General features: G+C 38.1%; 2 protein-coding genes across 5 annotated transcripts in view; one reads left to right on the top strand and one right to left on the bottom strand.

Moving 5' to 3' along the window:
- atp13a3 (ATPase 13A3) overlaps positions 1-3,712 on the bottom strand; it is a 124,185-nt gene extending 120,473 nt beyond the window's left edge. Inside the window, 1 exon segment of the mRNA XM_072256954.1 lies at positions 3,674-3,712. Within this exon segment, the coding sequence (XP_072113055.1) occupies positions 3,674-3,712 (39 nt within the window).
- A 1,043-nt stretch (positions 3,713-4,755) lies between these two features.
- The window catches only part of opa1 (OPA1 mitochondrial dynamin like GTPase), a 142,427-nt gene continuing 119,456 nt past the window's right edge, over positions 4,756-27,726 (top strand). Inside the window, exons 1-7 of one of the 4 annotated variants that reach the window (XM_072255291.1) lie at positions 4,756-4,825; positions 12,984-13,290; positions 13,720-13,816; positions 17,965-18,069; positions 19,591-19,644; positions 21,565-21,641; positions 23,412-23,522. In XM_072255291.1, the coding sequence (XP_072111392.1) occupies positions 13,015-13,290; positions 13,720-13,816; positions 17,965-18,069; positions 19,591-19,644; positions 21,565-21,641; positions 23,412-23,522 (720 nt within the window). In that variant the 5' untranslated portion in view covers positions 4,756-4,825; positions 12,984-13,014. The remainder of the gene's footprint in view (positions 4,826-12,983; positions 13,291-13,719; positions 13,817-17,964; positions 18,070-19,590; positions 19,645-21,564; positions 21,642-23,411; positions 23,523-27,726) is intronic. The other 3 variants (XM_072255293.1, XM_072255294.1, XM_072255295.1) reach the window with 3 other exon arrangements.

Here is a 27,726-nt window from a genome sequence, read left to right as displayed (position 1 = left end):
TGGGCTGAGAAGTGGCAGATGGAGTTCAACCCAGTTAAGTGTGAGGTGGTTCATTTTGGTAGGTCAAATATGATGGCGGAATATAGTATTAATGGTAAGACTCTTGGCAGTGTGGAGGATCAGAGGGATCTTGGGGTCCGAGTCCATAGGACACTCAAAGCTGCTACGCAGGTTGACTCTGTGGTTAAGAAGGCATATGGTGCATTGGCTTTTATCAATTGTGGGATTGAGTTTAAGAGCCGAGAGGTAATATTACAGCTATATAGGACCCTGGTCAGACCCCACTTGGAGAACTATGCTCAATTCCGGTCACTTCACTATGGGAAGGACGTGGAAACCATAGAAAGGGTGCAGAGGAGATTTACAAGGATGTTGCCTGGATTGGGGAGCATGCCTTATGAGAATTGGTTGAGTGAACTCGACCTTTTCTCCTTGGAGCGACGGAGGATGAGAGGTGACCTGATAGAGGTGTACAAGATAATGAGAGACATTAATCATGTGGATTAATCTCCAGGGCTGAAATGGCCAGCACGAGAGGGCACAATTTTAAGGTGCTTGGAAGTAGGTACAGAGGAGATGTCAGAGATACGTTTTTTACACAGAGAGTGGTGAGTGCATGGAATGGGCTGCCAGCAGCAGTGATGGAGGCGGAAACGATAGGGTCTCTTAAGAGACTCCTGGATAGCTACATGGAGCTTAGAAAAAATAAAGGGCTATGGGTGAAGCCTAGGTAGTTCTAAAGTAGGGACATGTTCAGCACAGCTTTGTGGGCCGAAGGGCCTGTATTGTGCTGTGTGTTTTCTATGTTTCTATGTTTCATCAGTGAGATAAAAGTATAATATAGATTATGGATGATCACTGCTAAAACTGCCCTGAATGTCCACATTTGCTTCAAGAAGTTTCCAGATTTTTCATAATACTGGTGGCTCTTAATTGGTTTACAAACTGTTGCAATCTCAGCAGACTCCTACTTTTACTGCAGCATTGTGTACAGTATCTAATTTACAAAGTCCGAATTTCCTTTTTATTTGATGTATTCTGAACTATTTAAAAAGTGTGTGCACCAAGAACTCTATCCCTCTCATTGAATCAACAACATAATACAAGAGCATAATAGTGAAAGATTTTACAGCCAAATTATCAAACTGATAATTGGAAGCGGCAACCACTAATGGCCATGTGAATCACATTTTATCCAGAATGATCTTTTCAAAAAAGTGAGAAAAAATTTGTTTCCCTTCTTTGATGTTAATTTGATACAGGCTGCTTCCAAACGGGTCATTTCCAAAATCACTAACAGAAAGTCAATTAATTTCAAAATAAAAACAGGAAATGCTAGTGATATGAAGCTGGTCAGTCAGCATCTAGGTGAAAAAAGTAGGAACAAGCGGAGGATTTAATTATTTGAAACATCCATTTGAATATGGTTCAGTCCAGTTCAACAAATTATCATCAGTTCTTCCAAGAAAGATTGTCTTCTACAATCCCATGAAGGACCCAAACTCAAGCAACTCTTTTCTTGAACAATTCTCTAGTTCATGTGACTGATTTTTGCAAATTTATAGGTCCATGAATGTATTCTTGAAGGACTGTAAAATTCAAATCAACATTGACTCCAGTGAAATCCTGCTGATCATCTCAAGAAAAAAAGTAATGCATCTGCTATATTGGAATTTTCTACGCCTTGTTCAATTTACTGTGATGGTTTCCTGCTCTGCCCAACACTACATCTCAACAGCACCATCTACTGGCAGCACTCATAATCTGGATTGACAAACAGATAACGTCTGTAATATTCCGCTTGTCAACCAGAATCATTTCACATTTCCGATATGAGAAAGAGGAACATCAAGCTAGTTTGAAGTTGTACAGAAGGTGGGGTAAAAACTGATAGGACAAAGGGAATATTTCTGATAGGGTGAGGTGACAGCTGCCATGTAGAAAAATTGGGAAAGAGTTACCTGTTTCATAGACTAATGGGAGAAATTGAAGAGATGTGAAAGTGCAAAATAACAAGCTGTAGGGAATATCTAACAGATCAGAGAATGCTCATGAGAAGGAGAGGAAAACTGTACAAGTATTACAAATGGATGACCTCTGCAGAAATTGATCAGTTCTGATGCAAACAGAAAGCAAGCTACATGATATCTGATTCCCCTGGTGCCCAAAAAATCTATTGATTGCAATTGAATAAAGTAAGCACTCACAGTTCTTTGGCTGAAAGAATTCCAAAAATTTGCATCTTTTTGAGCATGTGTATTTCTCCTCAATTCAGTCTTAAATAATGAATTTCTTATCCTGAGGCCTGACATCTAGTTCCAGGTTCCCCAGCCTGAGGGAAGTCTCTCAGCATCTACCAGTCAATTCCTCCCAAAATGTTGTACATCTTGGTGAGATTCCTTTATGCTTCAAGACTCCAGTAAGCATCGGCAAAATGTTCTCAATTTGGTTCGAACATAGAAATCCACAGCACATCACCGGCCTTTCGGCCAACAATTTTGTGGCGATCATGTAACCCATTCTAGAAACTGTCTATAATTACTCTGCCTCATAGCCTTCTATTTTTTCTAAGCTCCATGTACCTATCTAACAGTCTCTTAAAAGACCCTATTGTATCCACCTCCACCACCCTCGTTGGCAGTGCATTCCACGCACCCAGAACACTTTAGATTAAAAACTTACCCCTGGCATCACCCCTCTACCTACTTCCGAGCACGTTAAAACTACGCCCCCTTCACGTTAACCATTTCAGCCCTGGGAAAAAGCCTCTGGCTAGCCACACAATCAATGCCCCTCATCATCTTATACACCTCAATCAGGTCACCTGTCATCCTGTGTCGCTCCAAGGAGAAAATCCCAAGTTCATTCAACCTGTTCTCACGAGGCACACTCTCCAATCCAGACAACATCCTTGTAAATCTCCTCTGCACTATACCCTCATCCTTCCTGTAGTGAGGTGACCAGAACTGAACACCAAGTGGGGTCTAACTAAGGTCTTATATAGGTATTTCTCTTCAGAGGTCACATTCTTCATATCAGAAATTAGTCAGATGAAATTATGTTGCCATAACCATAAGGTAAGAATTGTTTCTCCAATGCAGAGAACAGTCATTCTTGGTACCAACAGTCATTCCACCAAAAAGCCTTGTACAATGTCTGCGAGACTTCCTTACTTTAACACTTCTTGCCTTCTTAATTGTTTATGTACCTGCATGTTTATTTACTGTGTCATGAACGAGCACACCAAGATTCTTCTATAGACCAATAATGTTTTCTCAATATCTTTATGAAATAGCTTCTTTATCCCTCCCACCAAAATAAATAAGCCCCACATTCCCATCTACTATCTAACAGTCCATTCACTTGATCTGTCAAAATCATTCTTTTGCCTCTCATTTTGTCTTTAAATCATCAGTAAATTGTGATCCACAACTCTTGATTATTTCATTAATAGAATCTGTGAATAGTTTTGTTTCCATTGCTATAGTCTGCCAGCCTGAAGACCATAAAGTTTTCTACCTTTTTACATTTTACTCCATATTGCTCGCTTGCCCACGACACCTTTATGACACCTTTTTGTGAAGTATCCTGTCAAATGCCTTTTGATAGTCTGGGCAAACATACCCAACAATTCCATTTATCTAACTAGCTATTTTCTTCCTCAAAAACTTACACAAGATTTGTCGAACACGAGTCCCTTTAATGAAGCCATGTTTGGTTTTGCCTAATCATGTGACTATTTTCTAAGCAACTTGCCCTCCAAAATGGATTTCAGCCGTTTCTTGCTATGTTAAATTTGTTTAACTATATAATGGCCAAATACGTTTAAACAGCAAGACATGAAAAAATGGGACTTGTACAGTTCCCAACTTTACTCCGCAGCAATGAGCTTCAAAGCTGGTAAACAACTGCCAAAGGGGGAAACACTAAGTTGTTAGCTCAAATATAAAATTAAAAACTGACTTGACCAAAAAGTTTTTCTGACACCTCAGCTGTGCTGCATTGGACTCTGGTCACAATGTCAAGTATGTGTTTTTTGCTGCTGGAGTTAATAAAACAAACAAAATGAGTATCTTCTACCACACATAGGAACTGCAAGGGGATGGAATATGGGTGAAAGGAGTTGGAGAGGTGGTACAAGAATCCTTACAATTAATTCCAATATTTTGTCAAATTCTGAAGATAAATATCTATAGTCCTATAGGTTATGGAAGACAGCAAAGAACCAGCCATATTAGTGTTTATGTTCTATTTAAATAAAAGATTCTCTCTGCCTTGCAAAATTACTTAACAAACCTGTGAAGAAATCAAAGTTTTATTAAAAATCATTAGCCAGCATAACAGAGGATTGAAAATAATACAGGTTGAAGGAATGAAAATTCGGTTGAAGTTCACTGAAATCAATCCGTTAAGACACGGTGGTGGGAACAGAAGGGAAGCTAAAGTTATAAAGTATTCCTTTTACTGATTTTTTGCATGAAGGAACCTCACACACTCAATACCTGTTAACTCAAGTAGTCGCATTTCAAGTATCTCTTTCCCACGATATTCACTCTACCTACTTTATGCTACTTACCCTCATTTAGAAATTATTTTATGAGATTTTGTAGCATAACTGAAAATTTCACACAAATCTTTGTGTGTTCATCACGAAACAAGAACACTTCAATTGCAGATTGCTGTCTGCAGAAAGAACTTGTGCATCTGGGAACCAGCTGTTTGGGGCGAGGTTTGCTAGCCGGAGTTTGCACCATTGCGGAAGCGGCTGTTTGGTCCTTGTGAATGAGGCTCCGGGTAGATTGTAGATTGCTTGGTGGCCCTGCAGGTAAGAAACAGCAGTAACTAGGAGGGTAAGGGAATGGTATGGACAGGATTCCGATCGCGTCCCCTAACATCAAAGGACGATACTTCATGCTGAACTGTTAAATGGAAAGCCCAGGCCGGCTGCTTTCTCGGGAGATACCGGGGCTGCCGCTTAAGGACAAGACAGGCCTAAGCCTCCGCTGGTCGATAGTGCCACCGCCTACTGCCCTTTCACTGGTCCACTGTAATTCATCTACTGAAATGTCACCCTCATCGAATAACGCCGAGGCGCCCTCGTCCGCCCGGCATCCATTCCTTTCTGTGTCTCATCAGAGGTGTCAGCATCAACCCTACCCTTGCTTAACGCCCCATATCTGCGGGTATAAATGTCTGGCGGATGCCCTTAATCGGCCAACTGTCCTTCCAGTCTCCTGACTCTGCCACCTCCAATAAAGCACTGTGAGTCTGGGGTTATTTGGTTAATGATGGCTTGATATAATGGTTAGGGTTTAATAGATTTTAGCCTCGAAGGTGTCCTCCAAATTATATCAAAACCATTTATATATTTCAGGCCAATCTAATCTTTTCCTTTGGTTAATTTCCCGCAACTTATTTTTGTTTTTGTTTAATTCCACATCTTGTAATTACATTTCTTTTCTGGTAAAAATTTGCCTCCGATAAGGCTCTCGGTCTCTACTGCAATATTTTTATATTTTCAGCACTTGAAAAGTATACTTAGCTGTTGTTTGATGACACCCCACTCCGTTTTGTTCAAAACACTTACCTATTGGAGGGTTCTTTTCCTATTTTATATATTGATAATTAGAGATGTGATAGTATTCTTCAGTGAGGAAAGGGAGAAACAGGGATCTTCGAGTGCAGGGGTTCCCAAACTTTCTTATGCCATGCACCAGTACCATTAAACAAGGTTGGGAACCCCTGCTCTAGTGTCTTGTCAGATGGAAGCTTTCACAATCCAGCAGCCTGTCAATTCAAAGTAGAGTAATGTGGAGGCTTTTGTGGCAGATCTTGGTGAGCATGCTGATGTGATGACGTGAATCATTGTTTGGGTGTCAGCGTTGGTGATTGGGAATTTCATAAGCTACTTCTGTGCCCCAGTTCAAGTTCAGTTTATTGTCATTGAGCCGTACACATGTATACTGCCAACTGAAACAATGTTCCTCCGGACAAAGGTGCAAAACACACGCACAACAATTCTCCCTCTGAGGTGTGCATGCGCACAAAGGAATTTAAACTGCACAAAAAAAATGTTGTCACCCTCTACTTCATTGGCATGTTAGGAATATTTCCTGATTGGACACAATCACGTTTCCTTTTCCAGTTTCTGATGTTGACAACATAGAGTCTGCAGATTTTACAATGGCCTTATACTGTTTTTACTGAAGAAGTTATTGATTCAGTATGTCAAATTCGAAAGATGCAAAGGCTGTGAAATGCAAAAGAACTGCCAGTTCATTTAAAGTGGAATGGCTTAATGAAACAGTAGAAACTGCTACACTGAAAGCTCATGAGGTCAGGAATGTGCAGCTACAAGAAATATTTATGTACGATACAGAAACTGGTGTTACCTGCATGTATTGTCGTGAAGCAAAAGTTGTTGGAAAATTTGCAAGTGGGAAGAAGTGGAGTGATATTTGAAAACTTGAGTTTTTGAAGGATTTTTTTAACAAGCAAATCACATATGAATGGTGTGCAGAAGCTCCAGCAAGAAAATGCTTCAATGCCTGCTACTTATGTTTTATGAGAGGTCGGATGAATGAGAGCGAAAATGATCAAACCCAGAGGAGACTAAAGTTATTGACAGTGTTTTGCTAGCTGTTAAAATGTATAGCTCTATATATAAAATTCAGTGTGCACGTTGTCTCTGGGCAAAAAATTGCACAGCACGAGATTATTGTGCACACTGGTCATTACAAATTAGAGGGAACAATGCTGTAAAGTAATTTACCACAAATAAACACTTTTTAAATTATTTTGTTAATTCATTTGCCCACCCAACCATTAAGACTTTCAAATGATTTAGAAATTCATTCTGCACGCTCAATACACTGCTTAGTGCTTTCCTCCCAATCCAAGCATGTCGAGAAAAAGTCAAGAGCCGTAGGTGCTCTCCAGAGCCCCAGAGGAGACAGCATTTCACTCACAATAACTCTGGTTAAATTTTAGCCTTGGCTTTCTGTAGCTGAATTGTTTTATAAATCATCTTTCCATTCTCCATTTATTGAAGAAGTTTTATTTTCTTAATTAAACAGCCGTGTAGCATTATGGCATTTGAAAACTGCAAGTCTCATTGGGAATGAGTCACTGCTTGAGTCAATATAAAGAAAGGTGTAAATGGAGTGGTCATTGTTGGAGTGGGGCAGTGTTAGAGTAGTCTGTCTTTGACTCAAAGATGTTAGGCAGGACCCGGCTTGGACAAACACAATCATAGGCTCCAAGTAAGTATATTGCAAGTTTTTTTTCAGTTAGTACACAGTGTGCTGAAAATGGGTCCAGAGTTAGTTGGTACTAAACAATGGGGTGACCTGTTGGGGCACACTTTGAGAGAAGGGTAGTGCAGTTCGATGTGACCAGAATGAACATTAAATTTTCCTGAATGCTATTGGTATTGCTTTGCTTTGGAAACTGAAGTAGAAAACCTCAGTTTATTAAAGAAGAACGACATGTAGCAAAGCAAATATAGCTGCTCCTCATTTAATGAAGGACACTTTTAATGGCGTCATTTCTGGTTTATCTGCCACCTTTGTGCCTCTCGTTGTCATTCTGGAGACATGCAGCCCTTTCATCCTTCATCTCTTCTGCTGTTTGTTGTTTGTCTCTGATCCCGGAGACGTGCATGCCTCTCCTCCTCTGTTTCTTCTTCTCTCATCTTTTTTTGTCCTGACTGTTTGGTCCTGGAGTCGTGTGGTCCTGGCCTCATCCGATTCTCGTTCTCTCCCTCTCCTTGCCGCCTCCTGATGACGTTTGACGTCATCTCTTGACCATAATGTCCCCCTTCCCTTTCCACGCGGCATAATTAGGCTGACCATTTTTTTTTACCCTAATGCTGGATAGAAGATACGAAGCACGAACACCAAAGGATGCTGATTATTCTTGATGATGTGGTTGGCACTCTCCTAAATGGACGTGATATAGTCACCGCTGTCCTTTGACTGCAGCAAAGGGTTTTATGGGTGTCTCAAAGTACATCATTACAATAAGATTTAATTACCTCTTATATGATGGTTGGCAGTTAGATCTGTCCCAATCCTGCACATGCTGATGGTGATTAGCAGAATATGACCCCTGGAAATAGAGTTACCCTGTCCTTTTGCTCCGGTAGGTGTGGCTGCTGAGGCTGGCCGTGTGCGTGCGTCGGGCTGTCGCGTCCTGATTTCCATGATGGCGGATTGGATCTCGGGTGAAAGTCAGTCTGTTGATTTTTGGGGAATGAGCAATTTTATACGAATATATAACCCTGAACTTTGCCTGCATTCTGTAAGTTAGCGCATTTTAATTCAATTTAGCCAAAAAAGTGCCGCTGTAATGCACCGTTTGCGCTAACTGGAGGTCACAAACAGACAGACAGAGCATGACAGTTTTAGTATTATATAGATGTTCGTTATGTGAGATGTGGGAACTTTTGGAGACCTCCAGTCTCCCTGATAAGTGCATCTGCACCAAGTGCACCGAACTGCACTTAGAGGCTGTATTAAGGAATTGGAGCTGCAACTAGATGATAAGAGAAGGAGGGGGTGATAGATAGGAGCTACAGAGAGGTAGTACCCCTAAGTTGCACAAGGCAGCTACTTGGGTGACTGTCAGGAAAGGGAAAGCAAATAGGCAGCCAGTGTGGAGTACCCCGTGGCTGTTCCCCTCAATAGTAAGTATACCGCTTTGGATACCGTTTGGTGGGGGAATGATTTGGTAGGAGAAGCCACAGTGAACAGATCTCTGGCACTGAGTCTGGATCTGTAGCTCAGGTGTGAAGGGAGGAGAAGAGGCAAACTGTAGTGATAGGGGTTTGTTGGTCTGGTTCTTGGCTTGAGATTCTAAATCTGAGAAAGGCCGATTTTGATGGTATCAGAAAGGATCTGGCAATTCTGGATTGGGACAGGTTGTTTTCTGGCAAAGGTGTACTTGGTAAATGAGAGGACTTCAAAAGTGAAGTTTTGAGAGTACAGTGTTTGTATGTTCCTGTCGGAATAGAAGGCAAGGGTAACGGGTTTAGGAAACCTTGGATTTTGAAACATATTGAGGCCCTAGTTAAGAAAAAGGAGGTGGTGCATAGCAGGTACAGGCAAGCAGGAACAATTGAGGCATTTAAGAGAACACTTGTAAGAGAACACTTAAAAAGGAAATGAAGAGGGCTAAAAGAAGGCGTAAGGTTGCTCTTGCAGACAAAGTGATTGAGAATCCTAAGGTCTTCTGCAGATATATAAAGAGCAAAAGGATAGCAAAGGACAAATTTGGTTCTCTGGAAGATCAGAGTAATAATCAATGCATAGAGCCAAAAGAGGTGGGGAGATCCTTACTTGATTTCATGCATCTATATTTGCTTCAGAGACGGATACAGAGTCAATAGATGTGAGGAAATGTAGCTATGAGATCATGGACTCTATACAGATTACAGAGGAGGATGTGTTTGCTGCCTTGAGGCAAATTAGGATGGAAAAAATCCCCTGAGCCTGACAAGATGTTCCCTCTGACAATGTGGGAGGCCAATGCAGAAACTGCAGAGCCCTGAGCCATGGTGAGGCACCAGAGGATTGGAGGATAGCTAATGTTGTTCCATTGTGTAAGAAAGTTATTGGAAGGTATTCTAAGGGACTGGATATATAAGTATTTGGATAGACAGAGACTGATTAGGGATAGTCAACATGACTTTGTGCGTAATAAGTCCTGTCTAACCAATTTTAACAGCTTTTCATGGAAGTTATCTGGCCAAGGCAGTGGATATTATCTACGTGTCCTTTGACAAGGTCTTGCGTGGGAGGTTGGTCAAGAAGTTTCTGTAACTAGGCATTCAAGATGAGCTAGTAAATTGGCTTTGTGGAAGAAGCCAGAAAGTGGTTGTAGATGGCTGCCTTTCTGACTGGAGGCCTGTGACTAGTAGTGTGCTGGGTCTGTTGTTGTTTGTCATCTATATCAATGATCTGGGTGATAATGTGGTAAACTGGATCAGCAATCTGTGGTTGACTCTTAAGATTTGGGGGTATAGTAGATAGTAAGGAAGACTATAAAAGTTTGCAGTGGGATCTGGACCTTTGGAAAAATAGGTTGAAAATACCAGATGGATTAATGCAGACAAGTTTGATGTGTTGCACTTTGGGAGGATGAAGCGGGGTAGGTCTTAGATAGTGAGCGGTAGAGCACTCAGGAGTGTGGTAGAACAGAGAGACCTGGGATTACAGATCTGTAATTCCTTGAAATTGGTAGCACAGGTAGATAGCTCATAAACAAAGCTTTTGGGATATTGGCCTTCATAAATCAAGTATTAAGTACAGAAGTTGGCGTGTTATGTTGAAATTTTATAAGACATTGTTGAGGCCTAGTTAGGAGATTTATGTGTAGTTTTGTTCATTTACCTTTAGTAAGGATGTAAGTAAGATTGAATGAGGACAGAGAAAGAATGCTACTGGAATTTTGAGGACCCGAGTTACCAGGAAAGTTTGAATAGATTAAGACTTTATTCCCTAGAACATAGAGGATTGAGAAGAGATTTGTTAGTGATATACAAAATTATGAGGGGTATAGATAGAGTAATTGCAAACAGACATTTTCCGCCGAGGTTGGGTGGGACTACAACCAGAGGTCATGGTTTAAGGGAAACATGAGGGAGAAATTATTCATTCAATGTGGTAAGAGTGTGGAAGGAGCTGTCAGCGCAAGTGGTGGATGCAGGGTCGATTTTAACATTTAACAGAAATTTAGATAGGTATGTGGATGAGAGGGTTTTGGAAGGCTATGGTCCGGGGACAGGTCGATGGGACTAGGGAGATTAATGGTTCAGCACAGGCTAGATGAGGCGAAGGGCCTGTTTTTGTGCTGTTGTGTTCTGTGTCTCTATGACATTATCTGCCTTGCTAAAGTCCAGGCGTATGATAACAAAAACAAGGAATGTCAATGAATCATTTTATACTTTGGCTTTAATCTAAAGCTGCATTTCTTTTTGTTAATTATCATTTATTCAGTCATGTTAACTTACTGGAGACCACATCTGTGAAGCATTGATATTCTGTTTTATGATGTAATAGAATTTGGTACTTTCAAGACTTGCATCACAAAGTATGACCTCTAAATCATCAACATGGCTGCATTAAAATGGGCAACTATACTTCAATGCCTTTGAATACAAATCCACTGTTCCTTATAGGAAGTATGACAGTTGTTTTAAAATGCTTATAGAGAGCAATTTGCACCTTGGCTACACTTTCAAATAAAATTGGAAATACTGTCTTGTGCCCCAGATCTGATAAATTTGCCATTGTTCTAGATACAGGGAGGGTGAGTGTTCAACAATGGTCTCTTATTCATTACCAGATTTCCACTGATGAAAGGGTTTATGTACTTTGTCATTGGGTTGTGTGAAATTGTTTGACTTAAACTAATATAAGAAAGGATGTTACGGTTTATTATTGCACACTTTGAAGAAATAATGACTGTAAAAGGGCAACAACCACTTTTTATGCTTTAGCATTCATTTTAACCCTGGGAAGCATCAGTGTCGTTAGGGAACAGCAGTTCAATTACAGAAAAGTGCAACATTTCAGCAAATGACAGGATGTGTGACAAACTGTTCAAAATTGCCATTTTGTTTTAAAATTAATTCAGATAACATATACAAATTGGTGACTGATTTTGAAATTGTAGATGTCCAAAGGGACTATTTCTGGAAACTAACATGACTGTCTTATTTTGCTCAATTTGCTGATTTTGGGGGTATTACAACATCTGTCTTTTGCTGGATTTGTCGTGAACTGTTAAAGCTATGGCACAGTGAACTGGGCAATTGAGTATATCTGCTCATCCCTCTTTAACAATTGGACTGAGACATTTAAAAAAAAGAATGCTAGAGCTGAGTAAGAAGTTTGATTTAGGGTGGATGAATTTATGATTAAATAAGTTATAGAAAGGGAAATATTGTTAAGAAAATCAATGGGTTCATCAGGAGATAGAAAGAGACTAAAAAGTTAGTCAAAATTATATATAATATTCTAGGCAATTTCCAGTGCTTAATAACTGAAGTAATGGCATTTTACACAATGTAATTGTCAACTTCTTGTTGATGCAATAGTTTATTTTCAAAAGCACATAACTTGTAAAGTTCATAATTTGAACCTGTCAATGCTTTGAATTGTATAATAGCCACCTTAATTTTGTTTTCAATTGGGCAGATCAGATAGCAACAATGAGCTATTCACATTTAACTAATCTTGAAAGTGCAGAACCATGAGTTTTTAGCAAGCAATGTTCTGTTATCTATTCAACTTCAAATTAAATTTACTACTTCAACCATCTGATTATTCAATCCATTTAAACAGTCAATTTTACAAAAAAAGGGAAATCAAAAGTTTCACTGTTCTGTGAAGTCCAGGGAATTATTTTAAGGTAAAGCTAACACTTTTTGTCCCCCCACAGTCATTTGCTGTTGTTAACCTGTCAATCTTCAATCTCTCAGGGACTTGTGCTCATATTATTTTTTGACTTTAGATGCTGGGTCTTAACTATATTTGCTGTGTGTGACTGTATGTACTGTGGTTTGCACCTTGGTCGCAGAGGAAAGCTGTTTTGTTTAGGTGTGTGTGTGGTTGAATAACCACATGCTTGAATTTGAATTTGTTAGAAAATAACAGAGAAGAAAAAAATAAAAGATTTCTTTTTTGTTAATTTCTGCTCAAAAATAAGGTGAATTTGAAATGGAATTAATATTTAAATCCCACTGAGTTGCCGAATGAACATTTATGAGTTCTTGTCAAATCCTGTACATAGGATTCTCCTTAAGTTTTCAGTTCTTTTTTTCTTGGAGTATCTTTTCATTTACTCTCCATCAGTATCTTTTCCCGTCTCTTAGACGTGACCACCAGTTAATCTGGGGAAGTTCTTAACACTTTCACAAAAACTCAACATTGAACTCAATATATTTACATGGTACTAATACTTACTTTTCTCTCTTCCAGGCTTAGCTTGCTGGCAAGCACTGGTTGGAAAATGAAGTTTCCTGTACGGAAACTCTGCTTACTGTCCAGAGCTGTTCGCCACCTGAATGCCCCTCAAGTTCATTTGCGCAGGCTACACTGCAACTCTAAAGTTCAGTCATACTCCACTTTCAACAGACTTTCTTTAAAGGGATCAAGGCCAATTCCCTTGAAAGTTGGATACTATCCCTATCGAAATTTCATTCTAGCCAGACTAGCAACACGACTGCTAAAGATTCGCTACCTTGTGTTAGGATCAGCAGTTGGAGGTGGTTACACAGCAAAAAAGGTATGTCAGAAGCATTTTAATTGAATTATTTGGTTAAAATTAGAATGGACTAGTGCTATTTTTATAATCAGGAGGAGACTTTGAGACTCTGGTGGCTATTGTATCTAAGAGTTCTAATGGTATGACAGAACATTGAAAGTAAAATTTTGTTCAAATTTTGCATCTAAATTCTTGGAGTTATTATTCCTATTGACTGTTTTTATTGATCTTAGTGTTTTGGTGCTAGATCAAGCTAACTTCAGTAGTTCTATTTTTTGTAATGGTTAAATTTTGTAGGCTATTTTGAGCATTGTATTTTGATAATCAAAACCAAAAGCACCAATAACAGAGCTCTCAAGAATTCTAAAGCATGAAATAGTATAACTGGCTTGATGGACATATGTTCTTACGATCCATGCAAAACACTTTAAATTTGATTGTTTTTCTCAGACATACGATCAATGGAAGGATATGATGCCAGATCTAACAGAATACAAGTGGATAATTCCAGATTTTGTCTGGAAACTCGATGAAAATATTGACTTTGGTGAGCTGTTTTTAAATTCACAAGTCCCAGAACCACAATGTTACATTTTAAAATGCTATTCACGCAATGGTATAGTCATTGTAATTACTGTGTCATAATTACTAATAACACTGTTTTTGCTTTTCCCTTTGTGGTTAAAATAACGTAATTTGATGGTAGCAGTAGTGCATTGCCTAAGCATTCCTTATTAAACAGGTGGCTAACTTAGTAGCTTTGAACTTTCCATTGTTGTTTCTTATGATGAACTGAACTATCCTGCCACATTAATATTTCCTGGGGTTTGCTCATTAGATCAAAAAAAATCCAAGTTTTGTACACTGGAAATGGTAGAACTTGTTATCCAGTATTGAGGCTTTTAACAAACTGCACAAATTAATTTAATTAACATTTTGTGCTCGTATTTAAAAAAGGAAACCATTTTAGTTTCAAAGGGATTGCACAGTAACCAGAAGTCTTCAGCAAAAATTGCGCACTTCCTCGATATGGTTTGGTGTGTCAATAAAAGGCTGCTTTCCACAGTTAGAATGAGTATAATTGGAGGTCACAACCTAGGGATAAAAGGTTGGTCATGTAGATTAAAATGATCTATTTATTCACAGGTGTAGAAGCAGAGAAAAACAGTTGCATTCTCCACCGTCTAGAATGATAGTGACCGACTATCTCCATACTCTTGCTCTCTCACCATAGTTCCTTATGCCTTTTGTATCTAGAAAACTATCAACTTATTAAATACTGTTTTTCACTGACTTGGTCTCCATGGTCTCTGGTAGAATGCTCCCTGGGTTCACTGTTTCTGAGCGAAGAAAGTTCTCCTTATCTTGCACTTCAATATCTTACCACGCATCCTGAAACTCAAGTTACCCAGCAAGGAAAAATCTTGTCCATCTATCAAGACCATTAAGGCCTGTCAGAGTTTTGTTTATTTCAATATGATCTCTAGTCTTCTAAGTTGGTAAATTAGTTTATCATTGCCACATGTACCAAGGTACAATGATGAACTTTATTTTGCATGCCATCCATACAGATCATTTAATTACATCAATGCACTGAGATACTACAAAGGCAAACAATAACAGAATACAAAATCAAGTGTTATAATTACAGAAAAAGTGCAGTGTAGGCAGCCAAAGAAGTGCAAGGCCATAACAAGGTAGACTGTGATGTCAAGAGAAAGTCTTATTGTACTAGGGGATCATTTTATAGCCTGTAACAGCAGGATCGAAGCTGCCCTTGAGCCTGGTGGTACGTATCTTCAGTCTTTTATTTCTGTGTGGTCTGGTGAGTCCAATCTCACTTTAAACAATTGTTCTGACATCAAAGGGATCAGTCTGATAAATCTTAATTACATTATCTTCATGGCAAATATTCATTCTTAAGTAAATTGAGAGAATGATATGGAACATTCCAGTTGTGCTCTCACCAGGACATTTTCCCACCTACTCTCAAAATCTCTTGAAATGAATGTAACATATAATTTGCTTTGTTAGCTGCCAACTATATCTATATGGTTGCTTTCAGTGATAATCGTACATCAATATTTCCTAGTCTGTTACCACTAATTATGCTCTGCTCCGGTTTTCCTACCAAAATGGACAACTTCATATTTATCCTCATTGCATATTAACCATGTATCTTCCTAATGTGTTTAAATCTCTTTGTATTCTCCTTGATTCTATTCTAATAATGATATATTCAGTATTGAATGCCGGCTGGTGGCGTAGTGGCATCAGCGTCGGACTTCGGAGTGAAGGCTCCCGAGTTCGAATCCACCCGGCTCCCCTGGCATGTTTTCCATTCGTGCTGGGCTGAGCGTCGAGCTAGCAACTCGGCCTCATAAAAAAGAAATTGCCTGCTACAGAAACATCAACAGCGAGATGGCCCATGCTCTCTCTTGAGTTTAAAAGGCAACTTCTCCCTCTCTTTTTCAATATTGAATATTACATTCAGTTCCCTCATCTAAGTCATTGAGTCCAAGCATTGAACCCTGCTTATCTCCCAAGTCATCATCGACCATTTATTTCTGACGTTTTCTGTACATTGACCAGTTTTCAATTCATGCCAATATGTTATTGCGAATCACAAAAGCTTTAATTTTGCATGCTAACCTTTTGTATGAGATTTTATCAAAGGCTTTTTGAAAATCCAAATACAAAATGTCCTCTGGTTCTCTCTGATCTATCTCTCTCATGTATTCTGTCAGTTCTGTGTATTGAGGCGGGTGGGTGGGAAATCTCCAATAGACTTTCAAATATGATACTCTTTAGTAAGTCAATGTTGACTTTGTTTACAAGTGATACTTTTTAAGTACCATGTTACAGGTTGGGTTATGAAAGCACAACTTGTGGATATCTGTACGTATGAAACTGTTCCCATAATATTATTAAAATGATAAGTTCAACATGTCTGCACACACATACGAACTCGATCTCAGTATTTTTCCCTCCCTTTTTGCAATACTTAATGTAAGTTTCTTCTTTTATATGTACTTAATGTTATTGATAGTTTTTGTTATTTATTGCAGTGTTCTGCCACAAATCAACAAATTTTGTGATAGATGTCAGTAATATTAAATCTGATTCTAATTCTCATTATTAATAATGGCCACCTCTTGTATACTCTTATCAGGCCTAGGGATTCATCAGCCTTCAGTTATGTTAATTTTCTGAGTACTACAGATATATCTTTATTATATTCATTTCTTTCCATTTCTCCTTTACATTAGAGAAGTTATTTGTGTCCTTTTCAGTCAAGCTAGAACCAAAATATTTATTTAATTGATCTGCTTTTTTTCTGCTCCATTATAAAATCTCTGTTTCTGACGGGGATCTACATTAGTAAGTAAGGTCGATTAGTCTTCACCTAACTTTTTATTTCTAAATACTTTTTAACTTTGCTAACTTTGTATTCTAATTTTCATCTCTTATTCAATCATTTGGATCATTATTGCATAATTCTGAACCGCTCTCAGTCCTCATACTTTTTTTAGCAGCCTCATATGACTCCTCTTGAATCTAATACTGTCCTTTTGGGCATGGAAATTGATCAGATTTTCTTTTTGTTATTGCAATAGTAAGAAATAAAAAACTGTTAAGTTTCTTGCATTTGTTGCTCATATGTTAGAGATGTTGTCCATTGTAATGCTTTTCAGTGAAGCTTCAAGTGTATTGTATTGAATTTTAAGAAATTTCCTTCCTGAGGTGTTCTGTCCCCTCAGGCAACAAATATCATTAGATCTTTAAGCTCTGAAATAAAATCATGCATAATCTAGATTTGGGTATTTTGATTTTGTTTTTGCTTTGTTTTGTTTTGTCTTTAGCCGATTAGACTACTGTTATGCACTCTTTTCAGGATTGTCTAAGAAAAATATAAATTGGCTTCAGCTTGTTCAAAATGCAGCAGCAAGGATCTTAACCAAAAAAAAGAAAAATCTGAGCACATTTCACTGGATTTGGCATCATTACACCAGCTGCCTGTGCTCTTTAGGATCAATTTAAGAATACTCTTAATTGTATATAAGGCTTTGAATAATCTAGCTCCTCCATATATTTTGGAGTGTCTATCCTCTTACATCTCTAATCGTAATCTTAGATATGTGAATACTGGTTTGTTTATTGTTCAAGAGCCAAGCAAATAAGATCTGGTGAAGAGGCCTTTTGCTGGTACACCAACAATCTGGAATACCCTCTAATGACTGAGATGGGCCAGCTAATATTGTGGAATGTTTCAAAACATTTCTAAGGACTTTTTAAAAATTTGTCTTATTAATAGGATTACTTAATTCTTGTTGATGTTGATTACGTTTATATAATTTGGCATACTCAATTTCATTTTATTCTACATAATGTTTGTTTCTACTTATTTTTAATTTTGTCTCATTTTTATGACTATATTTGTTTATTGTCACAATCTGTGTAAAGTATTTTGAGCCTACATCTTAATGTATGAAATGTGCTTTATAAATAAAGTTATTATTATAGAAAATTTATGTAGAAATTCAACCACGATCTTACGAAATGTGCTAACAGGCTTGAGGGGCTGTGTAGTCTGCTCCTCAAATGTTATTTTTTAACTGATAAAAGCAAGCCTGGAAAAAAAGTGAATGTAAATTTGAAGTATTAACGCTGATGTGTTTTTAACTATATTTTCAGAAAAGATTAGGAAAATCTTTGATGATGTAGAACTTGCCAAGCTATTACCGGATTTTGATAAAGTTGGGGAAAGCCTGGATCATCTCAAAAGCCTCCTAGTGTCAGGTTTGTATATCATTTGTGAAATGGGAGCTAGATGTAGAAGTATTGAAGATCATGTCAGTTGTACTATGTAGTTAGTAGTTTTGTCTGTAGTTGTACATTTTGCCTTGAACTCATTTGTGCAGAGATCGGATCTAAGTATCCAGTTTAAAATTGCTGCTTGGTTCCTTCATCATTAACAGATTATTTGTCTGATTATATATTTTCACTTGCAGGATAGTCAATTACCTTTCCTTGCTTCTTCAACTGATATTACATTTTCCTCAGATGCAATTGCATTGATTCTTTTAAAGATGTAAGACAAATCCCCAGAAAGCACCAGTTGATGGCGCAGTCAATCTGTATTTTATGGTTTCTCATCTCTGCTAACTAAATTCACTTTGTTACCAAATGCATCGGCATTCGGTCTGCATTCAACCATAATGCAGGTTATGGTTGACCCAATGCTGTCTCCACAACCTCTTCACTTTCGATGTTTGCATGGTTTGGTTTCTCACATTTTCACCAGAGGCAACTACCAAATATCAGCTATATTTGAGATTACCCAGTAATGGTAATGCCTTTTGAATGGTAGATCTTTAATGAGTAATGTTCTGTAATTGGGTATTCTCCAACTGTTAAATTGCTATCCATGCATTAGGTTTTACTGATTCTGACTACATTGCGAACAGTATATATCCACTGCACTCTCAATCTCTGTTAGTTAGTCTTCAATCTCAAAACCTGCTGTACATGGCCAGACTTCCTGTTGATTGATTTTCTAATGACCGTAAACAGTAGATTTCCTTTACTTAAGAAATTAGTGCACAAGCCTCTATCCTTTTCCCTTATTTCTTCTAAATAAAGTTCTGACTCTTGTTTTTACCTTCTGAACTGAGACACTTCATTCCACTAGATGTCTCTAATTTCCTGAGTCAATAACCCCTTTTGGTTCTGCATTCTGTTCTTTCCAAAGTACATTTCAACTTTTTCAGTAGTCCTTGCCCAGCAGGCTAGATCTAATGATATAGTTTGCAATAACAATTGTGATTAGTTATTGTAACTTATCATAATACTGTTTGGTAAATCTATTTCTATTAAATACAACATTGTAAATTTGTATCGTGGATCTGCCATGTTATGTACCAGAAACACTTGGTGTTCGAGTATTTTTAAACTATTGAGCATTCTGCTGATAGAAGTTTACACTGATCTTAAGCTTTTCCTTAAACCTATGTGAATGTGGGTGCACATATTTTTAATGGCTGCTGCTAAAAACAATATAGATGTATTCATATAGCAAACCCAGTATAACCACATGAAGAAGAATAGATTGATCTCAAAGAAGGTGACTGGAAAATTCTTTTGCACACCTTTTTTATAAAATGATTGAAAAATAGTCCATACAATGTAGCATTTAAAGTTTTGATTAAGTTGTTTTAATGTCAAATTTAGGAGTTGTGCTTTTAGTCAAGGTGTGCATTGGAGCAGACATTTTAAAGGTTTGGTTTATGTATGTGTTTACATTTTGCTGACTTTTTACAGGTGAAAGTTTGTATAATGAAGTCAAAGGAGTCTCTGATCTACTTCTGTTGTTAGGTGTGTAAATCCCTTTTGTTGTCATTTAACCTGTCAACTTAGTTTAAAAAATAACCCTGATATCATTTACCTTAATTGGAATACCATGCATTGAAGGCCATTTTTGTTTTATTGGCTACTAAAACTGATTACTAAAAGTTTCATTTGTTAATACTGGCACTGATAAAAGTTTCTCTTAGGGTAGTTATAGGTCATTTGGCACATATTACAGTTAAAAATCACTTTTGAATCTTTGCACATTAAATTGTGAAATTTAGCCTTTATCTTCTCCATGAAGTGCCATCAGAGAGGAAAGAAAACCTGCAAAATTCTATTAATTAATGAGGTTTTACTGCACTTAACAACAGTTATTTTATTGTTTCCTTCTTATAAGAGATATGTTTTTCAAACACAGTGTGTGCTATAAATCCTTGACATGAACATTACTTCTAAACTGACTGAAAGTTTAATGACTCAGAAATTTACCTCCTTTGACTTCAACAAAAAAAAATGGAATGTTTTATTTGGCATTAAACATAGTAATTTATTCATATTAAGCTCATTCATGATCCAATTGTCATCTGCTTTTACAGTGTAAAAATATTTACTCCTGTTTTGGTGTAGACATATAAGTTTGTTTCAGAAAGAAAAATTAGAATACAAATAGAGCAGAGAGGGATTAACCAAGGGAATAAGGACTGTACCTGTGCATAACCTTGTCTCAAAACTATGTAGCAAAGACACCAAATTACTAACATGATTAAACATCATTACGTTTATAATAGGGGTCTATATATAAATAAATTATTGTTTTGCACGGAATTCCATTTTGTAATGAAAAATTGCCTGCCTGTGTTATTCACAAATCCAATCAGGGTAATTGCCCATTTCACATATTTTTGCATTAGTACATTGATGGAAAGGACCATGGACTAATCAAATGTACATGAGCAGTAGATGGGTAATTGATCACTAAAGTTCAATTTGGGTTGCATTCATCTCCAGGAATCATTATAGCCCAGGTCTAATTATGGATAAGAAAGCTGAATTTCAGAGGTGAGTCATCAAGGCAGAACGTGGGATCAAGGGTCCCCAGGAGAATTCCAGTTAACTGGGAATTGGAAAGAAACTAGTTGCTCTTTGTACATTCAAATATAATCATAACTGCTGAAAGCTAGCTGTCTCAGATTTAGAAAGGATTTTCTCAGTTCCCTGCGCAGCCATCTTAAGTTGCTTCATCAATTACCTTTCCTTCATCACGTCCAGAAGTGTGGATATTTGCAACACTTAGTTCTATTTCCAAATCTCCTGCAGTAAGCGGACGTCTGCAATGAGACCTAGACAATCTTCAAGCTTCAGCTAGTAAGTAATAAGCTAGTAAGTGGCAAGTAATATTCATGTCACTTAAATGCCACCTTACCCAGATACAAGATAGAGACCAACTCTTCTCGAGAGTCTAACCACCTTCCTTTGATATTCATTGACATTCTCATTATTAAATCCCCTAATTAGCAATATCTAAGAGATCAGCAATGGTCCGTAATTTAACTGAATTCACCACTTAAATACTGTGGCAGCTAGAGTTAGTCAGCAGCTGTGTATTCTGTGACATGGGGCCTCAAGTTAGGACTGTAGTAGAATATGTTTAACTTGTCTGTTTGAGTACAGCTATATCAAAATGAAAAGAGTGTGCTTCATTGGTACCCAGCTATCTATTTGAAACATTCACTTACTCCACCACCTGGTGCACAGTGCACAGGTGGCGCTCACAATCAGTTCTTCAACACCATCTCCAAAACCACCAAAGTTCCAAGAGAAACAAAGATGTGAACACACCGAAGCTTACAAATTCTATCAAAAACACTGATGTCCCAGATTTGCTCTCAACATCCTAACGGGTTTTTTGGAAACTAAATTAGTTCTTTTTTTTGACTGTTCCAGATTCTACAGAAAATTCTACTGCTATGAAAGCATCCGATTCTCAAGGGTTCGACAGTAATGGGAAGCAATATAAAAAGGCAAGTTTGGAATAAATTAGTGCATTAAGCTACTTACTTCAATGTACGTTTGTAGATAATTGAAGCTTGAATTTGGGTTATATTAAGTAATAAAGGATTGATTGAAACAAATTGAAAATTATTGATGCTTCAAATTGCCAATTTTTAAATTTTATTATAATTGTAGAAGATGTGTTGGTAATAGAACTCTTACTCAACCTGAATTGTTTTATCTATTTCCGTGAAGTATTTCTGTTTTAGGTATATGTGGAACTTTTCTGGGGATGGGGAAGATTGTCTCACCAACAGTGTACAGTATGAAGAAACGCTGTAATTCTGTAAATTAATTTTACTCCTTTACTTTTGCCACATAGACAACCAGTTCACACAATGAAGTTAATCCTGTTTTGAGAAATAAATTAAGAAATAAACTGTTTAGATACTAAATTGAAATACATATCTGATTGGGATGTGGATATTTTTGTGCAATGATTGAAATATATTGGTATTCAACCACATTTACCTGTGCTAAACGTACCTTCATTTATTTTGATGATAATTAATAAGTTTAAGGTGGTCCACTTATGCTGATAAAAGACCGTAATAAGATATAGGAGCAGAATTATGTCATTTGGCCTATTGCATCTGCTCTGCCATTCCATCATGGCTGATTATTATCCCTCTCAACCCCAGTCTCCTGTCTTCCCTCTAATCTTTGATGCCCTAATAAAGAAACTATCAGCCTCTGCTTTAATATACTCAATGACTTGGCCTCTAGAGCCAACCGTGGCAATGAATTCCATAGATTCACCACCCTCTGGCTAACGAAATTCCTCTTTATCTCTGTATTAAATAGCTGTCCCACTATTCTGAGGTTGTGCCCTCTGGTCCTAGACTCATCCACAATAGGAAGCATCCTGTCCACATCCACACTGTCTAGACATTTTAGTATTCGATAAGCTTGAATGAGATTTCCCCCCTCATTCTTCTAAACTGCAGGGAGTACAGGCCTAGAGCTAGTCAACGCTCCACATTAACCCTTACATTTCCAGAATCATTCCTGTGAACTGTCTGTGAACCCTCTCAATGCCAGCACAAAAGGCAACAGGGTGCTTAGCAATGTCCAAATTCATGGCTGGAAAATGCAGCTCAGAGGGTTAGAAATTGGTTGGATTGGGAAATTGTGAGAATAGTATTGAAAACAAAATGAATATAGTACTGAGAGGTGAGAAGATTCAGAGCTACATTAACTACGCAAAATGAGGATCACTCTTGGAGACAAAAGCCATTAAATGTATGGTATAATGTAATGGTTAACTCTCATTAGAAAATTTTATAATTGCTTTCAGAACTCTTGATTTACTGTATGTTTATTGGAAAGAGAATTTTGCAATATGTTAGAAAACAGTGTAGCTACTTTTTTTTTTACGTTTGCGGCAGTTATATTTGTTCTGCAGTCATAATGACATCTGTGTAAGTGATGGTGTAGTCCAAGATCATTGGTGTTTTTATTATACAGATGTTATTTAAATTATGCATCATTTAAGGACTGGAATACTTTGGATTACATGACTTTCAGTGACTGTTTTAACTTGTGCCTATATTACAAACAGGTTTTGCTGAACTCATTTGCTCCTTATTCATGGTGCCAAATGCAGCAGTCCTCTATTCATTAAGCAGTACATACTTTCCTAGTCGTTTTATGTGTTCATTTGTCTTTTATGTTGTGTTTTATGTTTTTTTTTTAATTTTCCTCCCTGCTTCCTTTTGCCCATTGAAAACTCATGGCAGGGTGTGCTTGGGGAACTGATTCTAATCCAGCAGCAAATCCAGGAGCATGAAGAAGCAGCACGCAGGGTCGCCGAACAATTAAGCTCTGGCTCCTCCCAACAGAAACGAAAGGTGATAGATTGAACTATCCTTTCAGATAACCCAGACATGGTTGCTTGGCACTGGCTTTGTTCAAGGGTGTTGTACATATTTGAATTGCTCATGGTGTTACACATTAAAGGAAATACTATGATTGCTTATTCAAAGTTGAAACATTTGCAGACATTGGAAATGAGTTATAAATATATGCAAACAATTCTAACTATTTTGGATTTTCAGGAATTGTATGCATAAAATTTATCATCAATATCACTAATTATATGTACTTGATTATTCTTTCCAGATAGGTCCCTTTTTGATTGACATGATAGTGAATGTGTGGATGAAGTTTATCTGCTAGATTTGAAATGGCACAGAAGTTGCAACTGATATCAAAAATGAGAAATTAATGTTTTTTTGGATAATATATTGTAATGCTTCATGGTGTTTTATGTGCAGGCCATTTATCTTTGGGACAAAATTGGGAGAAAATTATTTCTAACCACAGTTTAGGTTTTTTTTAATTAGTAACTTGTCTTCCTTTCTAAAGGGTGTCCATTTGTTAAATTAGTTTGCATTTATATAAACTAAAATAAATAGAAGAGTATTTCAGTAAGGATTAAAAGCTGTTGCATAGGTGAAGAGTGTAACACATGAGCTGCTCCATCTTGACAAGCTAGACCAAATTTCTGAGCTGCAGATTCTCAGAAATTTAACCATCATGCATCTTAAATCTTAGATAATATTTACAATCTTATATGTACACTTATAGATGATTTGCATAATTAAATAGTGAAATTTTATCTTGTAAAATGGGGATATTGACCACAGCAGTAAGAGGCCATTTGTTGTCAAGTAGCTTTGAGAGATCTTTTAACATGTGTGGGTTTGTGCAGAGTGCTGGAACAAGGAGATTAATATAACTTCCTATTCCTGTTGTTGTGGAATTCTTTAAAAGCAGTTTAAAGCATCTGAAAGTCTTAGGTTGGTGTGTCGGGAAGTGAAAGATAATTTTTAGTAGTGCATGGATTTCTTTAAAGGTGTATATGTTGCGCACAGACTGGTAATCTGAACTAATTTCTTACTCTCTCCTAATCTACAGTTTCAGTAGGCATTCAAATAAATATGCATGTGTTGTGCCTATTGAATAACTTATAAATAATTAGTATCAGTTCATTCCTAGCAGAATGTTAATTTTTAGTTTTGTACTTAAAATTTCAGTGTCTTGTGTTTTATCCTTTTTCTGTCATATCCTTACATCATATTGTAAAGAATAATTTGTATGCTTAGTGATAATAATATTCAAGCTTAATATGAAATTGAAATGGTCTTAGACTTCAATTTTCAAAACACACACATTATCCTATATAACAAGATATTAGAATATGACAAAAAAAGGACATAACTATCCAGCTGGCAAATATACAGTCTCTGGAAAATAAAAATGAAGACAAAGCAAGATTGCTGTGCCAGAGAGATATCAGGGACTGCTGTGTACTTTCTTTAACGGAAATGTGGCTCACATCTGCAATTTCAGATGCAATGTTGCAGCCTGAAGGCTTCACATTCTCCGCAAAGACAGGACAGCTCGATCTTTTAAAGGCAAAGGAGGTGGAGCATGCTTTATGATTAACTCATTGTTGTGCACAAACTTGGCAGTTCTGTCTCATTCTTACTCTCCCAACCAAACACTTAGAGTCAAATGTCCATTTTATGTATCGAGGGAGTTTCCCGCCATCATCCTAGTAGTGGTGTACATTCCACCTCAAATCAAATGAAGTTTAATTGTCATTCAAAGCATATGTGGATACAGCCAAATGAGACAGCGTGACTCTGGGGCCAAGGTGCAAAAACATATATGCGCATTCAAAATAACAAGAAAGGAAAAAAAAAGAACAGCATCACAGAAGGAAATAAATTTTTAGACCAAGTTCCTGAGAAACAAATCCTGCAGATTGATGGTTCTTGTCAGTCCAGCCTGTAATTCCACCAATCCACTACTGGAGGGCAGCACGGGCAGGATTCCACTCTACAATGCAAGCCCGAGCATTGAGGCATAGACCTAGTTACAACTGAGGCACACTGATGCCTCGCCACCATACAAGGGAAGCAGGCCTACGGCAATCAATGTCCACTTAGTCTTGCGGTTGCAAAAGAAATGTCCCAGACAGGCAGGCACAATAGAAGTTAAGGAATGTAATCAGTAGGCATGAAACTGCTGTCTCTGGGGTCTTCCCTATCATTGTGACAGATTTCAAACTGTCCAGCTTGAAGAATTTACTGAACTACTACCACCAACATATCACCTGTGGAGCCAACACACTTGACCACTGAATCACCACCATCAAGGATGTTTACCGTCCCACCCCACACCCATACTTTGGAAAGTCCCATCACCTGGCTGTACTTCTATTCCCGATATTTAGGCAGAGACTTTAAAAAACTGCAGCACCAGTGCTGAAGACCAAGAATGTCAAGGGAGGTGGAGGAGAGCTTACAGGAATGTTTTGAGTCAGTGGGCTGGATACTCTTCACAGATTCTTCTTAGAGAGTCTGAATGAATACACCACAGTTGGCACTGACTTCATCCAGACATATGTAGATAAGAATGTGCCTTTGAAAACCTACCAGACATACTCGAACCAAAAGCCATTGATGAACCAGGAGATACTTGTATAGTTTTGGATCATCAGTATTGAATCTGTGATTCAACACCAGTGATCCAAACTATACAAGAAAACCAGGTACGACCTGCATTTTGAAAGTGATAATACAATTCTGATTGAGGTTAGAGACGTTTCAGATGTATGCCAGCTCTGGCAGGGTTTGAAAGTCATTACACCCTATCCTCATTATATGCGTCTTCAGACAATGTGGATTCACAGTTATGCGAGGAACCTATTTCTACCAACTTCTCCTTATATGCGTCCAAAACTCGCGGTTATGCGAGGAGCACTGCTTTCCCGTCAATACAAGTCATGTACGCATGCCTCACAGTCCCACTCCCGCCAGTCTCGCATTGGTTTTGGCAATGTATGGATGTGTGATCTTGCGCTCTTAAACTTTTGTTGTTTTTACCTACGATGCAGTGATTTTGTGCTTGAAATATTTAGCTATGCCTCCTAAGTGTCTGATATCAAGTCCTGGGCCATCAGTCAAGTGGCAGAGAACTGTCTTAACACTTGAAAGAAAATTGGAAATTATAAACAGGGCAGCGTCAGGTGAAGGTAACACAGCTCTGGGATGCTACCCTGTGCAGTTGCAGGCTATGATAGCTGAGTTAGGCATCACACCAAAGCAGGTGTTTAATGCAGACGAGACCGGGCTTTTTTGGAAGCGTATGCTGAAACGCTTTTACATGAGTATGGATGAAAAAACTGCGTCAGGTTTCCAGGCAGCAAAGGATAGATGACTTTGTTTATCTGTTCCAGTGCCGAAGGAGACTGTAAAATGAAGCCTCTCTTAGTTTACCATTCACTAAACTTCCGTGCTTTTAAGGGTTTGAGTACGAAGCTTCTCCATGGAGCGTGGAAATCAATTTGGGTGGAGTGTGTGCACACCCTCAAGGGGTTTCCTGCCTTCACCGCAGCTGTCCAGGATTGTGTAGACCTGGGCGGTAAAATTGGTGGGGAAGGATTCTCAGATCTCGAGACTGCTGACGTAGTAGAGCTCCTGGATTCTCATGATGAAGAATTAAGTGTGGATGACCTTCTGCGTTTAACTCAGACTGAAGGTGATAACGATGAAAAAAGTGTGGAGTTGCAGGTGAAGGATTTTATGGTGAAGCAACTGGCAGAATTTTTTAAGGCTGCGGAACACTTGGCACAAATGGCAATGGACATGGACCCAAGTTTAGAAATGAGTCAGCATTTCAGTCGTTTTCCTGCAGTCAAGCCTTCTTCACTACAAGCAAATGTATGCTGAAAAACAAAATGCTGCGAAGCAAACAACCCTCACCACTTTCTTCAAACTGGAGTCATCTGCTGCTGGCAGTTCTGAGAGCTCTGTGAGTCTTCCTTCACCCCTTGCTGTCCTTTTCTCACCACTTTCTTCAAACCGGAGTCATCTACTGCCGGTAGTTCTGAGAGCTCTGTGAGTCTTCCTTCACCCCTTGCTGTCCTTGATGATCCTGACAACACACAACTATCCACCTCATCCATGTAAAGCTGCCTGACACCACTGCACAACCACTGATCTCCCGGAGCAAACACACCTGCCACTGTTGGTGAGTACTGTA

This window comes from Mobula birostris, chromosome 4 (assembly GCF_030028105.1).
Source record: "Mobula birostris isolate sMobBir1 chromosome 4, sMobBir1.hap1, whole genome shotgun sequence".
Lineage (NCBI taxonomy): Eukaryota > Metazoa > Chordata > Chondrichthyes > Myliobatiformes > Myliobatidae > Mobula > Mobula birostris.
The sequence above is the reverse complement of the archived record's forward strand: the minus strand, read 5'-3'. Positions and strand labels throughout refer to the sequence as shown.